The sequence below is a fragment of the Gavialis gangeticus genome, unplaced genomic scaffold (genome assembly GCF_001723915.1).
Source record: "Gavialis gangeticus isolate Ggan-Ray unplaced genomic scaffold, GavGan_comp1, whole genome shotgun sequence".
Classification (NCBI taxonomy): Eukaryota; Metazoa; Chordata; order Crocodylia; family Gavialidae; genus Gavialis; species Gavialis gangeticus.
The window spans coordinates 22,912,524-22,935,094 of record NW_017729034.1 but is presented as its reverse complement, the minus strand read 5'-3'; the positions used below and the strand labels follow the sequence as shown (position 1 = coordinate 22,935,094).

Here is a 22,571-nt window from a genome sequence, read left to right as displayed (position 1 = left end):
AAACGTTTTCGTTTTTTTCCCCAGTCGTGTCAAGACAGAAATACTGGTAGAATTATGGTATAAATTCTCAGCCACGTGTAACAGATTTGTTTGGCAGTCAGAAATATGATCTGGCTCACCTCAGTTACTCTCAGTGCTGTTCTAGTAGCAGCCTTGAAACTCACTAGATTTTGCCAATTTTCAAGGCTGTTATGAGAGACAACAGGAACAGTATAAGCCAGGGGTGGACAAAATACTGCCCAGGGACTGGATCCAGCCTGCCAGGTAATTCCATCTGGCCCATGGGGCCCTTCCATAAGCCCCCTAAGCCCTGGCCCTCGTTGCCCCTCTGCAAGCCAGTATCTCCTTGTAGGAAGTGCAGCTCTGGTTAAGTAACCACCCCCCATGTCAGCCTAGCCTGACCCACCCCAGCCTCAAGCCGGGGGGGGGGTGCTATTTTGAGCTATTATGAAATCAGTTGGACCAAAAATATATTTTTTTAAATTAAGTTATAGTAGATGTTTGATTTTTATTTATTTATTTTTTAAGTATGATTTTTTTTTTTTGGTTTCAAGGTGGCACTCATCCTCTCAGAAAGGAGTACTTCTGGGACAAGGGGGAGGGACTTTTGGTGTCAAAGGTTGGGGTGGACTTCTGGTCCCAAGATGGCAACCAAGGGGTAGGGTACTTGTCAAGGGGTGGAACTACCCTTGCAGCCCTCAACAGCTCACCAAAACACATTAAGCGGCCATCCAGCTGAAATAATTGGCCACCCCTGATATAAGCACATCAGGGAAAAACTGAGAGCCGTGTATTACTGCATAAATTAGCGTATGTTCTTAAATTGACGTAAACGGTGCTTTTAACAATTAAATCAATGAGTTTCCCAAATGCTTTAATTAAGTAGCTGCCCACCTTACCCACAACTGTCTTGAGTGGCTTGTATTGTACTAGCATTATGTAATTATAGGATCAAAATAAATAATGTTGTACCTATACTGCAATACTGTAAGGGTGACTGCAGTACAATGTAGAGATACCCAAGTTAGCTCTAAACCAGGTAGCTCAGGTACAAGTAACAGTTTAGTTGTGGCAGCATGGAGCACAGATAAATCAACATTTTTGTTTCAACTTGTGCTAAGATTTGTGCTTCCAGTACTACTGGTTTCCAAGCTAGTTTCTTTAAAGCTAGACAGCCACAATACACTACACTACAGTCACTGTTGTCTATGTGGCTCACCAGGTCATTCTATCTGGCCCGCAGGGCCCCTAAAAAATTTAGAAAATTTAATATTTAGCTGCCCCTGACTACCTGTCATGCAGCCCTCGATGGCTTGCCAAAATTCAGTAAGCGGCCCTCTGCCCGAAATAATTGCCCACCCCTGCTCTAGCCATTTATTTTGGTGGGCATCCATACCTCAGAAGGATCCTTCACAGTGCTTCTTGGTTGACTCAGTTGAAGGCTTTCATGAGGTCAAAGAAGCCCATGTAGAGAAGTTTATGTTGTTCCCACCATTTTTCCTGCAGCTGACGAGGAGTGAAGATCATTCAGTTGTGCCTCTTAGTGCCATAAACCCACTTTGAGATTCCCGGCGGAGCTCTTCAGCAAGTGGAAGGAGATGGTTCAGGAGGGTTTTTGCAATGATCTTTTGCCTGCTCTATGACAGTATGAGAGCAGTGGTTCTCAGTAACGGATCTTTCACAAATCCCTTTGAGGTTAAGATGGGAGTTAAGCAAGGTTTCATTATAGCTCCAACACTCTTCTTGATATTTCTTACTGGGAAGCTACATCTGATGACCAACAAGCTTCCTGTCAGAGTGGACCTAACTACCAAATGGATGGTAAGCTATTTCATCTTAGATGACACTGAGCCAAAACCAAGACCACCCTGACCTCAGTCACCGAGCTCCAGTATGCTGATGATGCTGTAGTGTATGCTCACTCAGAAGCAGACTTTCAGACAATTGTCAGTGTTGGAATATTGTGACATCAGATCCGAAACCAGCCTCAGGGTTTATCAAGAAGTTGTGATCTCCTTCCTGTACAGAGCTGAGATGTGGACAGCATACAAGAGACACTTCAGGTCACTGGAGAAGTATCGTCCACTGCCTGTGGAAGATCCTTCGAATGCAGTGGGAAGACGGACACACCAACATTAGCATCCCTTCTCAATCAAATACTGTGAACATCAAGACCGTGATCATCTGACAGCAATTTTGCAGGGCTGGCGACGTCATCCAGATGTCCAACTCCAGACTCCCAAAGCAAGTTTTATTCTCCAAGCTCAGTGAAAGCAAATACTCAAGAAGAGGGCAGAGAAAGCTCTTCAAGGGCATCCTTGAGGCCAACTTGAAAAAATGCAGCATTAACATAAATTCATGGGAGAATATTCCCCAGGACCACCTGCATGTATCTCGGTACTTTGAAACCTCAGAATGACAACAGGGGATGGAAAAGTGAGAGTGGTAGAAACAGTGTGTCATGGACTGAATCAAGAATCCAGAGCCACCCACCCTGCACAGAAACACATGCCAAGTTGCAGCAGAGTCTGTTGATCCTGGATTGGCCTTGTCAGCCATCTTTGGACCCACAAATAAGGTAGTCATCCTCAATTGTGAGGGATTGCCAGTGATCCATTGCACCACAGTTATAAAGTTTCTTCTCTTACCACTTCTGGCTGAATTTCCATTTCTAAGCATTAGACATATCGCTCATGCTGGTTGCATTTTCAAAAGCGAAGAATCTTTTAAAATGTGAACAATGTACTGTCCCAGTTCTGGCTTGCACAAAAATGCTAGTGCTCTCTTTCACATGCATGCTTTCAGTTCAACAATAGTATTATGTTCAGTGTACCCATGAAAGAATGGACATTTAAAGAGCAACACAGTCTTAACTATGCTCTCTCAGGACTACATGCTAATTTATTGCTAAATTATTAAGCAGTCTTATAACTATAAACGTTTCATCTTTACATGCTATATACCAGAACAAGAAAATAAAATAGTAATTATTTCAGCTGATTTATCAAAATACACGCTTCAACATATTTATGATTTAGTTCATCTGATTCTGACAGTCTCAGTTACTAAATAGTTATTTAATCTACACTTCATTGTTTGTTTGTTTGTTTATTTGGATTGTTACAGTATTTAGGAGCTTCAGTCAAGGGTTGAGAGCCCACTGTGCTGGGTGCTGTACATATGCAGAGGAAAAAAATGGTCCCTGCCCTACAGAGTTTGTATAATTTCACTTGACTTGTTAATATATTGTTATGCTTGTCCTTTGCAATATGATATGTAGCTTTTTCATGTCCATGTTGAAAATTATGTGTTTCTTAACTGAAAGTGAATCTGCGTGGAGAGACATCAGTGTTTTCTTATGTTTAAGTGTTGTGAAACCACTGGGTTAACACTTGGAGTGTTGTATCAGGATGGATATGAATGTTGCCTTAATTTGTTGTTTTTATTTGTGAATTGTTGTGAAGAGACGCATTTTAGCCACCTGCCTGGAGAAGAGCAGGAAGCCGGGAACCACACACAAACACACTCGAACACAGTTGCTTCTGGAAACCACTCCTTGGGCTTGGGGCCTTTGGGGGCAGGGAGATGAGGTGGTGGCAAACCCTGGCAGACAGCACAGACCATATGAAGCTGTGGGCAGCAGCGCAGGTGAGGGGCTTTTCCAGCCTGCTGCAGCTGCTGACATGCTGGGAGGGATGGAGCAGACTAGCTATGGGTACTAGTCCCTCCTTCCCTTGCCTCTCTAATTTAAATTCATGGGCATTTTTTGTTTAGAAACAGCCTAATTGAATTTGCAAGGCTGCTGTTAATAGGCAAGATGCTGATGAACAATGTAAGGAACATTAATGAGGTGCAAAAAATGGAGAGCAGGGTATTTTGCATAAGTATGGTAGGTATACAGGTTTTGCTTCATTTTTAAGTGTGTGTGTATGTATGTGTGGAGGGGGAGAGGGAGAGATTCTGGTATCTTTATCACTAACTCAACAAAACCTGAAAAATACTAATTTAGCTTAGTAGGATAAGTATCTTTATTCTAATCTTTTTCATTGAGATCTGTGGCAACAGCAGCTAGATGCAGACATTCTTTTTTGCTCAGCAAGGCATGGTCTAGCTCCGGTAGAGAGGACAATTCCTCATTTTCTTAAATTTACCTTGTCCTTGATGTAAAGTTGGAGTGTTGTTGTAACCTCTTGTGTTCTTAAAGATCTCTGTCCTAAATCTAGAGGTTTGTTGAATAGCCATATGATGGATATTATTGCTCATCATCTTCCTATTCCAGAATATGAATTTTTTTCTCAGCGTTTTATCTTTCACTAAATATTTTTAAGAGGACTTATTATGTTGTTTTCTCCAATATGGGAACCTCCTTTAGCCTGGCACCTCCAATATGATGTCTGATAACTAGGGGTCTACTTAAATTGCAGTGAGACAATGCAATTTTCAAGGCTTGGTTGTGGCACAAAGCCAAATGCATGGGCATTTCCCAGGGACCTTGCCCTTCTCCACCAATTTGGCAGAGTCATATACCATTATAGTTTAACAGCAGATTCTGTAAAAACTAAATTATATCATATAATTTATCATATTGTTATAAATCTAAATATGACATCTAAATTTGAATATATTATAAATGTAAAATTATATACAATATGCCTGTATGATTAAGGGTTATATCATCAGTTTGTCTGTCCAAAGTAAGAGATGGTGTATGTTAGAGACACTTGTATGCCCCAAGTGCAGCCTGGAAGAAAGTCCAAAGGCCTCAATCTATTTTCTTGCTGTTCTGTTGAAGGACTATACTGAGACAAGTCTACAGCCAACGTGGCATATACTGCCCAAGGTGGTTGTAGTTATGCCACTGGATAGTAGGGATATAAATATCATTAATTAAAAAAAAAAAATCCATTAACCTCCTCTAATCATATCGGCGAAACCATTAACTGATAACACATACTTAGTCCTGGCCTGAGGGTGGTGGGGTGCAGAGCCTCAGGCTGGCACTTATCCTGTCACCTGCCTGGAGCAGAGCGGGGAGCTGAGGACCATGCACAGACCTGTTTGGACACAGCTGCTTCTGGGAACCGCTCCTCGGGGCTGACGGGGCGGGGCAGGGAGATGAGGTGGTGGCAAGCCCTACCAGACAGCACAGCCCATGTGAAGCTGTGAGCAGCAGTGCAGGTGACGGGCTTTGCCAGCCTGCTGTAGCTGCTTGACACACTGGGAGGGATGGAGCGGACTATCTATGGATACTAATCCCTCCTTACCTTGGCTCTCTCCCTCCCCTTCTTGTTCCTCCTCCCTCCTACACTTCTTATTTAAACATTTAACCTTTCACATCCCTACTGTATAGAGGATCAGATCCTATGGGATCAGAACCTAACTATGTCTTGTCCTGCCCGTATGCATGTAGCTAAGTGCTGGCATCACTGGTATGCCACAGTAGTTCAAGACAGTGGGAGAGGGTGCTTTATGCCTCTACTCACTTGCATTAGTATGCTGAATGAGCCACATGCGTGTTCAGTTTTACAGTTTGTTTATTCCTCTTAAACTTCATGGTGGAAGCTCATGTGACAGATTATTTCCATACATACAACCCTTTAATGTCAACTTCAAAAGCATGTAAGCATTTGTCCCGTTGTGAAAATGATTTAAAAGTTTAGTTTTTCCATTAGACTTTTTGTATCAAAATTCTGAATTGTCTTATGCCCCCTCCCCTTACTTTTAGCGAAAAGTAATTCCCTCCCTCCAGATGGACCTCCATAGAATTTTTGCTTGGTTACTTCAGCCAATTGCAGTTTATGAAATCTCTTGTGCAGACTCGTCAAAGAGGGTAATTTGGCAAGAAATGACTGTAAATGCTGTCACTTTCCATCACTTCAAGACCAGTAAAATTTAAAAACATCCCAAGTGGAATGTAATAACCTAGGAAAAATACTTTGTGTTGCTTGTAGGGACTTTACATTAAAATAAAAGCCTGATCTAATGATAAAGTATATTACACTTCCCTTAAGTATTTCCAAATAGAGTAGTGCAATGGAAGACAAGATTGTATTTGCAAAAGCATAAGTTTTTGTGCATGTTAAAAGATACCAAATATGTTACTTTAATTTTATCTGAAGAGGTGATGACCCTTATGAACTGTGGTATTTCACAATAAATTGACATTGTGTATGAACCTGTTGATGAGTTGCTTTGGAAGCTTCTAGGTGAGAGGAAAAAAATAGGCTTAGTTTTGGAAGGTGTACAGAAATAATGTGGTGATGGGTATCATTATAAAGATTTGGAAATAGAGGGTAAAACTGTAATGATCAGAACAGAACAGAGCTGCTGTTAAGTTGCATCTACAACTGTGTATTAGGTGTGCACCAATAAAGATTTTTCTGGCCAGTACCGAGGGCCAATTATTAACCAGCCCTATCAGCCGATATCGATCTGACAACCGATATTCAGCCTTGCAGCTTGGAGACCAGTGCCTGGATGCTAAGTCTATCGGGGGGAAAGAGGTATGGGGGGCAGATAGTGGCCCCCACAGTGAGGGAGGGAATGGGGCTGGGGCAGGGGCAGGCACTGCCCTGTTAGGGTAGGGTGGGGCACAGTACAGAGGTGGCTCATGTGAGAGGGCAGCTCTCTGCCTCTGCACATGCCCCCAGGGCAAGCATGGGTGGCATGTCCCCCCAGATTTGTGCGCGTGCCAAGGGTGGGCTCTGGGCCAGGGACAGTTGGCCTTTTCCAGGTAGGGGGGGTAGGCCAGGGTTGCACTTGGAGTGGGAAGGCCAGGGCAGGTGGTGGCAGTGCTGAGAGGGGTCTATGGTGAATTTTGGGGTGTCTGTAGCCCCCTCCCAGCTCTGCTGCCACCTGCCCCACCCCTGCGTTCCCCAAGTGCAGCCCTGGCTCAGCTTCCTGCTGGGAAAAGGTCAGTGCAACCCCTGGCCCCAAGCCTGTAGCGGGCAGCCCACCCTTGTCCCACGCACAAATCCAGGGGCACATGCCTCCCCCAGGGATGTGTTCAGGGGCAGGGAGCCGCCCCTGGACGAGCAACCCGTGGCTCCACTCCAAGCCACACCCTGGCTGGGCAGCACCTGCCCCTGTCCCAGCCCTACTCCCTCCCTCACTGTGGGGACCTTGATCCTACCCCCCCCCACACACACACACACGTCTTCCTCACCCACAAACTTACTGGCTGAATGCTGCTCTTCAAGGTAGTGGACTGCATCCATGGCTACATGTATCCTGTGTCTGCACGTGTCAACGCGGCATTTATCAGTGACATTATTGGCTACACTGGTCAAAAACAGCCAGTAATGTCAATTTTCCTCTTACTGGTGCTGATCCAATAGGGACCTGTATTATCAGTGCACCTCTGCTGCATATACATAATGAAACTGAGAGTTCATTTTTGTCTTGGTATGCTCATCTGTTTCAAGTAAAGTATGTATTAAAAGACAAAACCCAAAAACAAAACAAACAAACAAAAAAGAACTCCAAACAAATATGATATTATTTGTCTTCGCCTACACTGAAATGCAGCCCGTACGCCCCACCCCAGAGCCTGATTCTACTCTTATCATAAGCAGGGATGACAAATCTGTTGATTTAACTCCTCTAAGTGAAACAGTATCAGATCAGGAGCTACCTGTGAGTGCAAGTAAGGTTAGATAACAAATGTAACATGCAGAACAAAAGTGAATCTGAAGCCACTGTATGCCATTGAACTAATTTTGAAACTGAGTAAAAATGCAGAAGGGTTTAGGGGGACTAAGTGGGTCTTTGAGGAGAAATGGGTATATGTATCATTATTAACATGTCAGTGGGGCAGTTACTAGACACTATTTGCTTACTTCTGTTGAAAGACTGGTGTAATTTGGCACTTACGCAGTATTTCTTGTGGCGTAGGATCAGCCATCTCTGTGCTCTCTGTCCTAGTTTGAAACTTTCTGTTTGTGCATGGTCCAGTGGAAGGATTATCTTTGTCCCACGGCAGTACCCTGAGTTGTTCTAGGTTCAGCTGCTGATCTGATGTGAGCTATCAGACATTAGTTACCTTTCCTGTTATTTCTTTTGTCTCCCCTTTCCTCACCTATAAAATTGATTTAAAAATGTTTGTAAATTACAGTACTACTTTATTTAGATTCAGAGCTCATTTTGGTTTCCTGAATGATGAGGACAAGGAGTACAAGGCATCTGTACCATGGAGCCAGTCAGAAAAAATCAGTTGTTTCTGTAATATGTGAGTTAGCAAGCTTGGTGGGTTTGGTTGTTTAATTAAAAGATATTGCTGTGAAGTGTTTAAAATCAGGGAGATGTTGTTGGCAGAAGTTTTTTCTCCTCAGAGTTGGGGAGAAGCTACCGATTATTGGGACGGACCTTGATGTTTCAAATAGTTGTGAGAACCCATGAATGGCAGGTACCTCCAAGATTTAGGCTAGTTTCTCCCATCCCCTTTTAAACTTTGTTTTCCAGAAGTATGAGAAGCTGAACGCCTTCAGTCTTCTCATTAATTCTTTACTACATCAGCCATTTGTATGTTTTCCAACAGTGTAACTGTCTGCTTTTATTTCTGTTTAGAAAATCCTTCTCTTGTTTTGATTTTTAGCTGTACATCCTTGACCCCAGGACCCAGCTGTGATCGGTTTAAGCTGCATATTCCATATGCTGGAGAAACACTCAAATGTAAGTTAAATGGATTAATATCACCTTTTCTCCATTTCCATCTCACCCCTTTTTCATCACCTACAATGGTTGGCTTCATATTTCCCAGTGTTTTCAACTTGGTTTAATTGCGAGTCTCATGATGATTGGTGTCATCTTAAGGTTCAGCCTCTGGAGTAATTGGAATATGTGAGCATCTCCAATTTCTAGCCTTCATGGATGCAGAGAAAATGTTGAAAACATGAACCCTAAATCCCAGAAAGCACACACAGATTGCAATTGCTTTGTATTGACAATACTTTTTCTCTTCTAGCAAGATGGCTTCTTTTTTTAATTATGATTCAACAAATAAAAAGTTAATATTTCTGTGATGTAGTAGGGGAATCTAACAGGCAGCTCATTAGGCTAGGTGAAACAGGAATTTAGTTTTACTATTTTGCTAGTTCCAAAGGTCATTTAGTATTATGATTTTAAATCTTCCTTTCTATAAGCTGTGTCTTACAGATGCTGGTATGTTTGCCCACTGTTAAAATTGTTTTCAGTTCTGAGGATTTGATTCAAAAGTGTTTCCTTCCATGTTTTTAGAAGGCAAGAAATAATTTTTCTCACCTTCTGAGCTGCTTTTGAGCTGCTATTCAATTGCACAAGAAGATTATAAGAGCTTGGGAGGAGCAGTATTTAAAGCAATAATAGCTTGCTGTTCTGTCTTTGCTATAAAATGCTTATAAAAATCTGCTTCGTCTCTTCATGGTGGTGATTTTGCTTCCATAAATTTATCTGGTTTGGGAATACAGCTTTCTCATGCATTTCCATGTACTGATGAAAGGAGGTAGAACATCAATCCTTAAAATTTAACTATGTATCATTTCTGTACTGTCTGTCTCTGCCCATTTCACATTTTTGCTTTTATTTATGACAAGTTTCGCTTGTCTGACACTTACGATACCCAGTTATATTTTCAGTTGATAATTAGAGGTTAGTAACCTCAGGTGGTAGTCAGAAGGCAGAAAAATAATACATATCTTGTGTCAATAGCGTGTTAGTTTTTGCCTTTAAAAATTTTACTACTCTGGTAGTTGCACCCAGTTAGTGTGTATTTGTGCTAGAGAGAGTTTAAATGCTAAGAACTTCATTGTACTTCAGTGTACATTAAAACATTTTCTCTGGTTATATGGTGCACTCAAAGCCATATACCTTTTAGGTAGAAGTGTGCTGATATATCAGTGCTATATTGGATTGGCACTGATAAAAGAAAAATTAACATGATCGGCATTTTGGCAAGTGTAGCCAATAATGTCACCGATAAATATAATATGGCCCCTGGGCTGTGCATGTATGCATGTGACCAGGAATGCAGCTGGCAGGGTGGAGAGCAGTGCTCTGCAGGTAAGTCTGTGGAGGCAAAAGGGCATGGGGGAGGGAAAGGGTGTTGGGGGACAGGTCGAGGCCTCTATAGTGAGGGAGGGAGTTAGGCTAGGAGTGCTGCCCAGCCAGGGTGGTGAATGGGACCCAGGGTAGGGAGCAGGACAGAGCTGTGGGTGGCTCATCCAGGAGGCACGGGGTGGGAGTGGGGACTGGGGACAACCCCCCTGCTGCTGCATGCACCCCCCAGGGGAGTTATGGGGGGGGCATGTCCCCCCCCCGATTTGTGTTCAGGGCAAATATGGGCTGCTTGCTGTAGGCTCTGGGCTCTCCTGCCTTTGCCTCGGGGTCTCCATGTTAGCTTCACATCTGCTGTCCACCCGGTAGTGAGTTGTGCCTCCTGCTGCTGGGTGGGCAGAGGATGCACAGCCTGTGTGGAGTCCCCAGGGAAAGGCTGCAGGGCAGAAAGCCCTGAGCCCACAGCAAGCAGCCTGCATCTGCCCTTGCCCCACTCAGCTTCGCTCTGGTTAAAAGCACCCTCATGCTTAAAAATGGTGGCGGTGCTTGAACTAAAGCTCTTTTGACAAGCTTTAATTCAAGCACCCCCACTGCCATTTGTAAGCACTGGGTTGCTGATCCCCTTGACGAGCCACCCATGGCTCTGTCCTGCTCCCAGCCCTGGGTCCCATTCACTGCCAGCACTGGGCAGCGCCTCCAGTCCTAGCCCCTGCCCCACTCCCTTCCTTACTGTGGGGGCCTCACACACCTTCCCCTTCACAGACTTATCAGCAAGGCGCTGCTCTCCATGCTGCCTGGCTGCATTTCTGTAAATCAGTTATCGGATCAGTATCGGCTGATATGGCTGGTTAATAATCAGCCAAGAAAATCTTTATCGGTGCACCCCTACTTTTAGTAATAGCAAACACCACAACTAAGATTTTGTATTACTGGAAATATTTTAATTGTCAGTTTTCACATACAGAAAATCTGCCTTTCCAGGACTACTCCCTGAAATTTTTTAATTTTTTCTTTGTTACGATTATAGTTCAGCTAGGTTTTACCATTACTGTTGAGCTCTGAAGTGTGTATTTAATCTCCTGTCCTCTGGAGTCGTCATAAAAATGTTCATAGGTCTTTGTAGAGAGGGAAAAAATAGAATTCCAGAGATATTCCAAAGCATGTAAAAAGATGATAGATCCATGGTGTGGAAATACTTATATTTTCTAACTCATCAGTATGTGATGGTACTTTTTCCATAGTATGTACAGGTGACAACTCTGTCAGGTAGCACTGCTTACTTTTGTAAAAACTGACCTCTATGTCTAGAGAAATGTCCATTTCCATCTAAAGTTAAATAAAAGAAGTCTTCAGTATCCCGGGTGGTAAATTCAACCCATTTGAGGTCTTGATCAGTCTATTTCCATACACTAAGTGCCATAAACCAATGCTGAATACCTATTTTAGCCACATCAGGTTGCACTGAAGGAGCTTTGAAGTGTGACAGCAGGACTGAGACAGTATATTCCCACAGAGATGGTGGAAACAATCTCCCTAGTGTATTGTATTACATTACATTATGAGGATTGAAGAGTCCTGTTTTCAAATAAACACATTAAGGGAGAAAAAAGCTTTATTTGTTCCTTAAATGTTGAGAGGCCAAAGTTGTTCTTGATTTATAAAGGAAACTTAATAAACAAACAAAGCATGTGCAAAGTGAGGTATTCAAAGTACATAGTGATAAATGAAGTTAGTAAGCCAAGGTTTAAGAGTATGCCTAGATCCACTCCTCCTACTTATCTTTGTAGAGCAGGGGTGGGCAATTAGTTGAGCCAGCGGGCCACATGGGGCATGTTGATGAGCTGTCATGGGCTGGGTCAGCACTGCTTCCTCCCTCCTTGCAGAATAACTCGCCAAAACTGCCTATATGGAATTGGACTGCGGGCAAGCAGGGAGCAGGATGTGTGGGTGAGGCTGGGGTCACGGGGCAAGGAGTATGAGGCCAGGGCATAGCCCCCATTTTGCAGGCAGGGACACACAGGATCGGGGCCCAGAGCAGAGGTATGATCCACTACTTGCATGCCCCTGCCTTGTATGCAAGTATGTTGGGAGGGATGGTGGGGAGGAAAGGGGCACCTGGGCACTAGGTCCTGGGAACTAACTGGGGGTTGGGGGAGGCAGGAAGCATGTGCAGCAGAGATCAGCCGGGTGGTGTGGTCTGCAGCTGCCCCCAGCGGTGTTCCACGTGGGGCCAATCCCTGTCTGCTCCCACTTGGGGCAGCCTGCACCATGCTCCCACCCATGCCTGCCTGCCCAGCCCCTGCCAGCGTTCAGAGCTTACAGATGTGGCTGCAGCTGCCCAGGTGCTGCTCAGCTCCCCCTTTCTCCAGTGGCTCCTCCTCCTGCTTCTGTCTCTGCTATTCTGCTCTGGGTGGGGAGGAAGCTTGAGCTGGGTGACTGCTGCCCCAGTGTGCAGGGCTCTGGGTTCAGCTTCCAGCTGCCTTCTACCCACTCGGCCGCCCGCAAGTGACTGGTCCTTGCGCTGGGTGGGCGGAGAAGGCAACCTGGAGCTGGAGCCCTGTGTGCTGGGGCAGGAGCTGCCTGGCTGCAGCTTCTCCCCTGCCTAGAATGTTGGAGCAAGAGCAGGAGCAAGAAGAGGAGCCACCACTGGGGGTGAAGGGAGCCAAGCGGCAGCCGGGCCTCTCCAGTCACATTGGGAGCAGCCCTGCTGGAAGCTCTGCATGCTGGCCAGGGCTGGCAGGCATGAGCAGGTGTGCAGCGCTGGCTGCCCCAAGTGGAGCTTGGCCTCATGCTCAGTGCCACAGGGGCAGCCATGGGCTGGATCCAGTCAGTTGGTGAGTTGAATCCGGCCTTTAGGCTGTATTTTGCCCACCCCATTGTAAAATATAGCTTGAACTTTGCTATCCAGTATAGAAATACCTGCAGATCAATGTTTCTGCCTCCCCCTTATGTTCCTAGTTTTCATGCTTTTAAAAACAACCAACAAAAGGGGAAAGATACCCAACAACTACTGACCCAAACACAATTGTGTTTTTAACCTTAATTGAACTTGAAAACAGAAAGTGATGAAAAATTATATTTTTTTCAGAGGCACGTAATTTAATATTATTAGTTACTGAACTAGTGTTCCTGATGTTACACATTTGAAATATACATGAATCATTCAAATTATAAAATGGTATTATTGCTCTAAGAATAAAGACTCATGCCAGGAGGCATAAGAAATGTTCTATAACATAGTATTTTATAACTCAGTTTGTGACCGTAGTGGGGGAAGGCCCCAACTGTAGGCAAGCAAAAATCTGTAAAAACTCCATGCAACCTGTTACCAGATACATTTGTTATCTTTTGAGAACAGGATAATTCTGTAAAGGAAGGCTGCAAAATGTGGCAATAGAAAAAAGGTTGCCCAAAATGCCCAGGATCTCCACTGTGTGGTCTTTAATGTATAGTGCAAAGTATAGACTAGAATGTCTAGTTCCTCTGTGGTTTGTGCTACATCCTCTTTACAACAGATTAGGTTTTTGCAGATCATCAATCATAACTGCTGCCACTCTGCAAATACTCTGATACTTTGTTCCAACGTCCTGAATGCTGTTGGTCTACTTCTTTAGGGAAGTGTAGCTGTACAGTCAGTCTTGTTTTCCTTAGCATCCGGAAGTTCACTATTGTTCTCAAAAAAGGGGAAAAATATACTTGTAACATGTTCAGTAGATAGATGACAGCCAGTAACTTAAAGTCATTGTTTTCTTAGCTTCAGTAACATTAACCACCTGGCAATTCAGAAGGGCCTGTCCTATGATTAAAGTATAATTTTATTTTATTTTTTTTCTTGAGTTCCAAGTGGGGATTTATTCTGTTCTTCAGACTTCACATTCAGTTCATTTTTGCTTTTAGTACTTATGTGCTCTGTCATTACCCAGAACTTTGATACCAGATGCAATTAGAACTTGGGGACCACCAAGTTGTTTTTTTCATACTTCATTTAAAAGAGGTTTTTACACTGGAGAAAACTTTACGTTATACAAAGGGATAAAGTTAAATAACTTTGCTCATGCCATATGTGTGTTTTTCCTAATGGCTTAAAAAATTGCAAATACTGGTTTTAAAAAGAGATACACAGGTCATCATCTTCTGTGCTTTAATGATCATAAAAAAGAGTATATACGTTGATGACTTGCGCACCAGGCTTAACCACTTCATGGAAATGAATTAAAACTTTATCAGTCACCTCAGACCTCCGTTCTGTCAGTGTTTCATGCAGTCCCCTTGAACTCCATACAATTTGTCGCAGCTGGGTCTGGTTAATTGTCGCAGAATTTTCCCCAAGGGGTGGCTTGCTTGGAACCACTGTGAGCTTTTCTGGCCTCTGAAAGTGCCCCTGAAGCTAACCTACATGTGGCTTTTAGGGTGGGGAGGAGCTCTGCCTCTTTCTCAGTCTGAGACCCTGGCCTTTAAGTAGTCCCTGACCCTCCCTGGTGCCTATAGCCCTGACTCAAGGAGCTAACTTTCAACTTAGCTCCTGAGAAAAGGACTTTGTCTCTTGTTGGGGAGAACAAGTGCACCTCATATTCAAAGGCCACAGAGTAGTAAGACAGTTTACCTTCCTAAGAGGGGTTTTCTCTTCAGTCTGCCCAGCCAGAAGCCCCAAAGCTGCTCAGCTAGTCTCTCATTTAAGGCTGACTTCAATAGCCAGACACACTTCTTGTTCGCCCTCCCCTGTTCATTGTAATGCTGATTTCCTTCAGCTTCCTGAGAGCCTTTTCAATGTCACCAGGAATCCCCTCTGCCAGTGTGCCAGCAGAGCTGTGCAAGCTTTTGTTGCTGCTAGAGGTCCATCTTGTCTTCTCCTACATGTAAACAGCTCTTTAATAACAGGAACCTAACAAGGAGTCTAACTCTTCTTTCCCATGTACTAGCGTTACAAGTAAACTGAAGCACCCAACATTATACAAACATGAATACATTTTAAAACAGAAATATTACAATAAATCCCATAAGCTAAAAGGTGCAGCAGTTTGAAAAAAAGGTAAAATGCATCAATTCTGGATTAAATAAGTCTGTGGGTACCTGTAGTAATTTGCATATGTTTATTGCAAGGTCACTGCTTTCATATTTGCTCCTTACTTCCATGTGCTCAGGGAGAACAGGGGCTGACAGTAAGGAGAGCAGGGGGACAGGGTCTTCAAGAGGAAGAAGATGGGGGCAGAGGGCAAGGGTGCTACCTAATCCCCCCCCCCCCAATTTATTTTCCCTGCCGTAGTGGTGGGAGGAGGATAATTTCAGGCCAACCTTTTAATAATTAGATTCTGTACCTAGAAAAATTGTAACATTTATAAATTTTTCATATATGGAATCTAATTATTGGGTATTCATCTTATATTCAAGTAAATATGGCATAACACAGGTGGGCAGCTTGTCTGGGGATGGGAGGGGGGACAGCTCCTTGCCACTGCGTGCATCCCTGGGGGAGGCATGGGGGGGGGCATGTGCCCCCTGTGTTTGTGTATAGCATGAGGGTGGGCTGCCCACTGCGGGCTTGGGGCTGCGCAGGCCTCTTCCTGGCAAGGGGGCTGGGCCAAGTCTGCGTTTGGGTCAGGCGGGGGTGGCTACAGGGAACTTTCAGGTGGCTGTAGCCCACCCTGTAGGCACACCTCCTAGTGCTGCTGCCACCTGCCCTACCCCCACCCACCCCAAACACAGCCCGGGTCCAGCCTCCCACGAGGAAGAGGCTGGTGCAGCTCCAGGCCCTAAGCCTGTAGTGGGCAGCCCGCCCTCAGCCTGCGCACAAATCTGGGGGCACATGCCCCCCATGCCTCCCTCAGGGTTGCATGCAGCGGTGAGGAGCCAGCACCCTCAGATCCATCCTGCATTCTTCCCCGGCTGGGCAGTGCCTGCCTCTGCCCCTCCACATCCCTTTCCTTGCCCCTGCCTTTTCCACCGACTTACCAGCTGGATGTTGCTCTCCAAGCTGCCGGGCTGCGCTCCTGTCCACGTGTATGCGCTCCTGTCCACGTGTATGCTGTAGCTGCGTGCATGAACGTGGCATTTATTAGTGGTATTATTATCTACCCCGGCTAAAAAAAGCTGGTGGCCAATAATGTTAATTTTCCTGTTATCAGTGCTGATCTGATATGTGACCAGTATATCAGTGCACCTCTACTTTTCACTCCTCTAGCTGACATAACTATGCCAGCAGAACCACATAACTTCTCCATGGTTCTGTTCTGTTAAGATTATTTAGGTGCAAGAATAATCGAGCGAATCCTTGTTTCAGCTGCAAACGTTAGCCTTAACTATGTCATTTGGTTATTTATTTAAATATTAGATTTATATGCTACCCTTTCCAACAAAGACTCAGGGTGGCTTACAATAAAAGAAGAGAATAACTTATAAAACAAGAGAATGAACAAGAGAACAAAGCAACTTTATAAGGCAACTAAAATATCAGCAAAATGGAACCCCTCTAAACAATTTCACAGCCTAGCTTATGCCCTTCTGAATAGGATGGTCCTGCAGCACTTCTGAAAGATATCTGTGCTCAGGGTCTGGCAGGCCTTGAGTGTGGGAGTTTGAGAGCTAAGGAAAAACTGTAGAGAATGACCTCCCTCATGTTTTTACCAAGCAGACTTGGCAGATTGGGACTTGCAGGAGGCTGCTTTTGGCTGATCTTACAGCACTAGCTTCTAGTAGTAACTCTTAGAGTTAGTATTAAAAGGTTGAAATTAATAGGAGCTTGTCAGTTTCTTCACTGATATTAGAAGCCTTGAAAATGAGGAGTGATAGCATTGTGAAAATGACTGTAGTACATCTTGGTTATCTGAAGCCTCCGTTATCTGTTCTACAACTATCTTTTGTTAACTTGTAACTGTTGGTCCTCTGTGACAAACTATATTTAGGCTTGACAGGATTCAATTTTTATCAGAAAATGTTTATAAACCTTGTTTTATATATTTTTTTTTCCCCCCTCTCCCTCACAGACCAACCAAAAATATTTTCATTGTTAGTAATCAAAATGTATAGAAAGGGGACATAAGAAAAATGATGGCCAATGGATCATGTGACAACAGGAGGTTCAGTCATACAGAACCATGCTGACTATAGTTTGGACTGTGGAACAGGGAGCCAGGGGCTCCCTGTTACTTTAAGGTGGCAAACAGCCTTAGGGAGCCTCAGGTACAGGGAATGCTTACTAGGAGCCAGGAAAGGCCAGGCTGTAAGAGGCTGATAGGCTGCAGGCACCCAGTGAAAAATAAATGGTTCATCAGTAAGGCCACAGGGTGGAGTGGCCCAGACAGTAGAGTGCCAATTACAGTGCTGGTAGCACAGGAATAGTACTGCAGGACCCCACTCAGCCTGAAGAAGAGGGATACCGCTGCAGCAGTTAGCATAGGCTGGCACCCTAATTGAGGATACCTGCAGTGGGCCAAGGAAGGCACATGATTCCCAGGGGCCTGGCTTAGTGGGAGGCCCAGGGCTGAGTCTGGGGAGGGAGCCTGACCCTGGAGACTGCAAGGGAAAATGCTCCTAAGCAGAGAAGCTGCTGAGGAACTGCCAGGCTCCCTCCTGAGCTGATGTGGGGTACTTCAAGTAAGGCAGGGGAAAACAACCCTGCAGGGGAATATGACCAGGGTAGAGCCAGATTTGGGTTCCACTGCCAAGAAGCTGAGATGTATGTTGGGACGCAGTGTGGAGCAGTTTGTGTTACAGCCAGTGGGCTTATTCTTTCATTTATAGTTTAGTCTGGTGGTTTGGTTTGGGACTAGCAGGGGTGATATGGAGGTCCCAGTGGTGCCTAGAGCTCCACACAGGGTTAGACTCTAGGAACAGCCAGGCAGCCTCTGAGAGGTGAATCCTGAGCCCAGAGCCCTCGAGGGGCAAATCCTGAGTCAGAGAGGGGTGACACCAGAGCGACGGCAAGTCAGGACCAGGGCCTGAAGCCAAGGTGAGAGTGATGTGGGCTGGAGGCCAGGTACAATGCTGAAGGCCAAGAAGGCAGGGGCCCCCATAAGCATCTAGAGGCCTGGGGATGGCTTGCTGGGACTCTTAAAGGCACGAAGGCGTGAAAGAGCTGTATCCTAAACTGGAGCTGAGGGCCCGCTGTGACTTAAAAACACAGGGGCCTGAAAGGGCTGGATCTTGGACTAGGGCCAAAGACCTATCTGGACAGGTAACCAGTAACACCTGTGAGGCATGGTCGTTGGCTGTAGGGGAGGTTGGAGGCCAAATAATTGACCATTAGGGTCCATAGTATGCTGGTGCACTGACCAACAAGCCAGAAATTACTCTGGAGTCTTGAGCAGTCTCCCTTTTCCCAAATTTAAACTATTACAGCAAGTTGTGGCAAGCAAGAGAGCAGAGGGGAGAAGGAGGAAACAGTGCAAAGCAGGAGCTATACAGCTGCTACAGTGTTACCACTGTACTTGGAGACCTAGTTCTGCTACAGACTGCAACTCCCAGAAACCCCAGGGGACTGGGAACAAAGGAAGAGGAAGTGACAAAGCGGATAAGGGAGTTGCTGTCAAGCAGAGCCAGGACTGATAGCCGCGCTGCTGCTCAGTTGGCGCAAGTCCTACAGCAGTTATGTTTGTCGCAGCAGGCGGTTAAACTGCACTATAATAATAGTATACTGTCATTTATAAATTGTCTGCTTCCCACACTCCTAATTTTGCGCAATCCTGAAAACTTAAATTGATGATGATAAAAATAAACGCTTAAAAATAAGCATTGTTATTATCTATTGCAATTATAAAAAAAATTAATTCTGCCAAGCCTAACTATATTCTTTCTCTTTTTTTTTTTCCTATTCTCTCTCTCTCCAAGCTTTATTCAGTGCAGTACTATAGCTTTAATTTCAAGTTTGATATGCTTATGTGTAACTGTTGATTGTTGTACAGTAAACAGTTATGTTAAGTTTTATTGCATTTAATATCTGTACTGTTCAATTTGGTGTGATTTTACTTTGTGCATCATGTCTCAGTGTCTTGAGAAAAATCATACATGCTACAGTTTCACTTATCAAATGATTTCAGTATCTGGCTTTTAAGCTGATATTTTCCAAAAAGATTCAGATTATTAAATATCTATCATAGGTCTGATCAAGGTTTCTAATGGCAGCCCTATGCCAACTCTTTTCTCTTCACTGGTTCAGTTAAATGGAGTACAAATTGGTTACAGTTACTGAAATCTGGAGTGCTTTGGTCTTGAATGTTTTTTTGTTTTTCACTCAGAAGTTTTCCACCACTGGTTGCTACTAAGATTCTGATAGAATTATTTTTCTGTGCTCTTCACATTTTCTTTTTTTCAGGCACTGATGCCTCTCTTTGTCCTTGAGTGCTGTCATCTGGAATTTCATAGCGATTAAACAATGTGGTGCCCTTGTGATGTTACTGTTTTCTCTGTGGCCCCTTGAACTACAGTATTTTCATTTTGTTTTGCCTGATTTTCACCGTTTTTATGTGAGTGGTTTACAGGTCTCAGTTCTATTGTTATTGTTTCACTTTTCTTCCTTTATCCAAAAGAATATTTTTGCATAGTTTGAAAGCTAGGGGGTTGGATTTTTGTTTGTTGGTTTTTGTTTTTAAACTTCTGTCTCACTTCTCTACCTGCTTCTCATTCACCTGAGTGACTGAAACTAGAAATGGAAATAACTAGTGGATTACCCAACCAACAAGTAGTCTAGGAATTTTTGTCACCATACAATTTATAGTACTGTTTTCATTTTTCATTTTTTGAAAGCTATTGTTTTCTTACAGCTTGTCCCTTTATGGAGGGAATCTGATATTGTTTTTTCATTGTTTTTGGTTCTGTAAAACTGAGCCTATTTAGATTGTATAGTCTATACCTGTCCCTGTGCCTATCCTGCCTATCCCTGCAGGATATTTTCTAGGGCTTTGCTTAGTCCAATTTCAAGTGATGGAATGGTAAGGTTTCTTCTTCCCTTGGGAAAAGTTTTCCACTCTCTATTGCAGTGGTCTCCAAAGTGGGGTGCGCAAGACAATCCATTGGGGTGTGGGAAGAAAATATTAGAACTTCTATTTATATTTATATACATATATTGGGGGTGCGTGCTCAAAAATTTTTTACTGATGGGGTGCACGATCAAAAAAATTTGGAGACCACTGCTGTAGTGGATCTCACAATTGGGAGCCATCTATTAATAATCAACCTAATGTTTTCTTTAATTTTATTCCTTCATATTACTGTTAATTCATTATGCCCATTCCATTCTAAATGATCCATTCTCTTTATTTCTATTTATTTTACTCTCTTGATACTTTATAAAAATTTCTCAAACCACCTTCTGTGCCTGCCTTGAGCAGATAAATTTAGTGTCATTTTACCACCTTGTAGCCAAAAGTGTTAGACAACATATTACTTCCAGAGCAAGAGGAACATGCTTAGTATAAGTGGATCCCTTCTTTCTGTTTGCCTCTACTGTATGTATCCTTGGTGTTCAGCTTCTCTTCTTTTTCATGCCTAGTATCTGTTTTTCTGCAGTGTTGTCTTTTCTCCATCTTGGCAATAATCATTATCTCTCTCTCCATCTCCTTTTTCTTTGACTATTACATCTCCATTCTTTATGTTGACCCCTAGACCAATGTCTTCAGAAAGCTACTGCCTATTTCTTGCATATCCAAATAAATGCTCTACCTCACTTCTTTCTCATTCAGTTTAGGATCCAGATTGAAAGTCTCCTTACAGATGGGACTGGGATCACGGGGCAGTGACAGCATGGGGCTAGGCCCTGGGGCAGAGCAGTAATCTGCTCCTTGCACACCCCTGTAACAGGTGCCAGTTCTGCAGGCAGGGGTGTGTGGGAAGCAGATCATGGCTCTGCCCCAGGCTCTGGCCCCACACTGCCAGTGCCCCATGATCCTGCTCCCTGCCTGCCTGTGGCTCCATCCCATCCACCAGGCTGAATGCAGGGCAGAGCCACTTAAGGAGTTTTGGTGAGCTGGGGTGGGGTGGGGGTGTTGATCCAGCCTGTGACAGCTCTCCAAAACTCCCTAAGCGGCCCTCTGGCCCAAATAATTGCCCACCCCTGCTCTAGAGTGTCTCACTGCAAGCTATTTTCTCCAGTACTTGAATAATTTTTTATGGCTTTTTTCTGTATGATCTCTAAATTTCTTAATATAACTTTTAAAACACGGATGGAAGAACTGAATTGAGTATTTCAGCATTGGTTTTCACAGAAGTGGCATGATTACTCTGCTCCTACTTGTAGTTTCCTTTCTCATACATCCAAAAGATCATTAGCCCTTGTTGAGCGCTCGCGTTGAGTCCATTTTGATCCTTAGATCTTTTTCAGAGCCCCTGCTTTCCATGATATAGCTCCCCATTCTGCATTTCATGTTCCTCGCTGTATAACTTTAAATGTAGCTTCATTAAGATGAATTTTTGGCTGAACAGGCCCAAGTTTATTAAGTGTTTCATATCTTTCTGTGTGGTTGCCCCATCATCATGGTTTGTTTTTGTTTTTTAACCATTCCATTCATCTTCGTTTCTTCAAATGTGATCATTAGTGGATTTGTTCTTCTAACCATTGACAAAAATATGCCATCATCTTTGAAATGCCCCTCCCCGCCATTTGGTGATCATGCTGTGCTGACTACTAATAGTTGAGATGTGTCAGTTTATTAACTCCTGATTTGTTTAACATCTGATTGATCTGATATTATGTAGTGTTTGTTTTTTTGTTTAATTGAAATGCAGTACTAGGTTGAAGTATGTCATATCTATAAAAACTACCTCAACCAAACTTGTAATCTCATGAAAGAATAAACTTATTTACTGTAATTTAATAATTATATTATTTTACATTTACTGTATTCCTTTTAATTGAATATTTTATATTAGTGTTTTCATTATTTTGCCTGTAATTTTATACTGGTCTAACCAAACAGTAGTTATCCAGGTCATCCTATTTCTTTTTTATGAATACCATATTTGCTCATATATAACCTGCATCTTTTCTTCCCAGACTAGCTGGGGAAAATTGGGGTGCACTTCATATGCAAGAAAAGGGCTCCCCACGGGTATGGGCATTTGGCAGTACTCAGTGTGGGGGTAGGAGTGGTGACAACACTGCCATCGCTTGTTCCCTCCAATCCCTGCTGCCAAATGTCTGTACCCCTCCTCAACAGTATGCTGAATCAGGCTGGCTTGCAGGGTTGACCTGCAGCCACACCCCACAAACTGCCTCTGAAGCTATGTGCTGGGCAAGACTCTGTGTGCTGAGTCGAGGACCAAGTCCTGGCTCTGGGGCTTTGTGCTGTGTCAGACATGGTACATGGCTCTGGAGCCAGCATTCATGGGTGGCCCTTCTGTATGGTCCCAGCACCATTGAAACTGATTTGGGCCAGGACTGGCACATGGTTCCTGGCTCCCAAGTGCCCAGCACAACTCCCTGGCTACCACTCCACCCAGCTCCCAAGCCCCCAAACTCAGCATGTGGCCCCAAGCCCCTGAGATCACAGACCACTGGTACCTACCCACACTCCATTGTAAGATTTTTTTTTTTTTTTTTTTTTTTTTTTTTT

At 43.9% G+C, this 22,571-nt stretch overlaps 1 protein-coding gene across 2 annotated transcripts in view; it reads left to right on the top strand.

Annotated features, from left to right (window-relative positions):
- The window catches only part of BRE (brain and reproductive organ-expressed (TNFRSF1A modulator)), a 378,642-nt gene that overhangs the window by 13,068 nt on the left and 343,003 nt on the right, over positions 1–22,571 (top strand). For both annotated transcript variants that reach the window (XM_019526837.1, XM_019526838.1), the window contains exon 3: positions 8,594–8,670. In XM_019526837.1, coding sequence (XP_019382382.1) covers positions 8,594–8,670 — 77 coding nt within the window. The remainder of the gene's footprint in view (positions 1–8,593; positions 8,671–22,571) is intronic.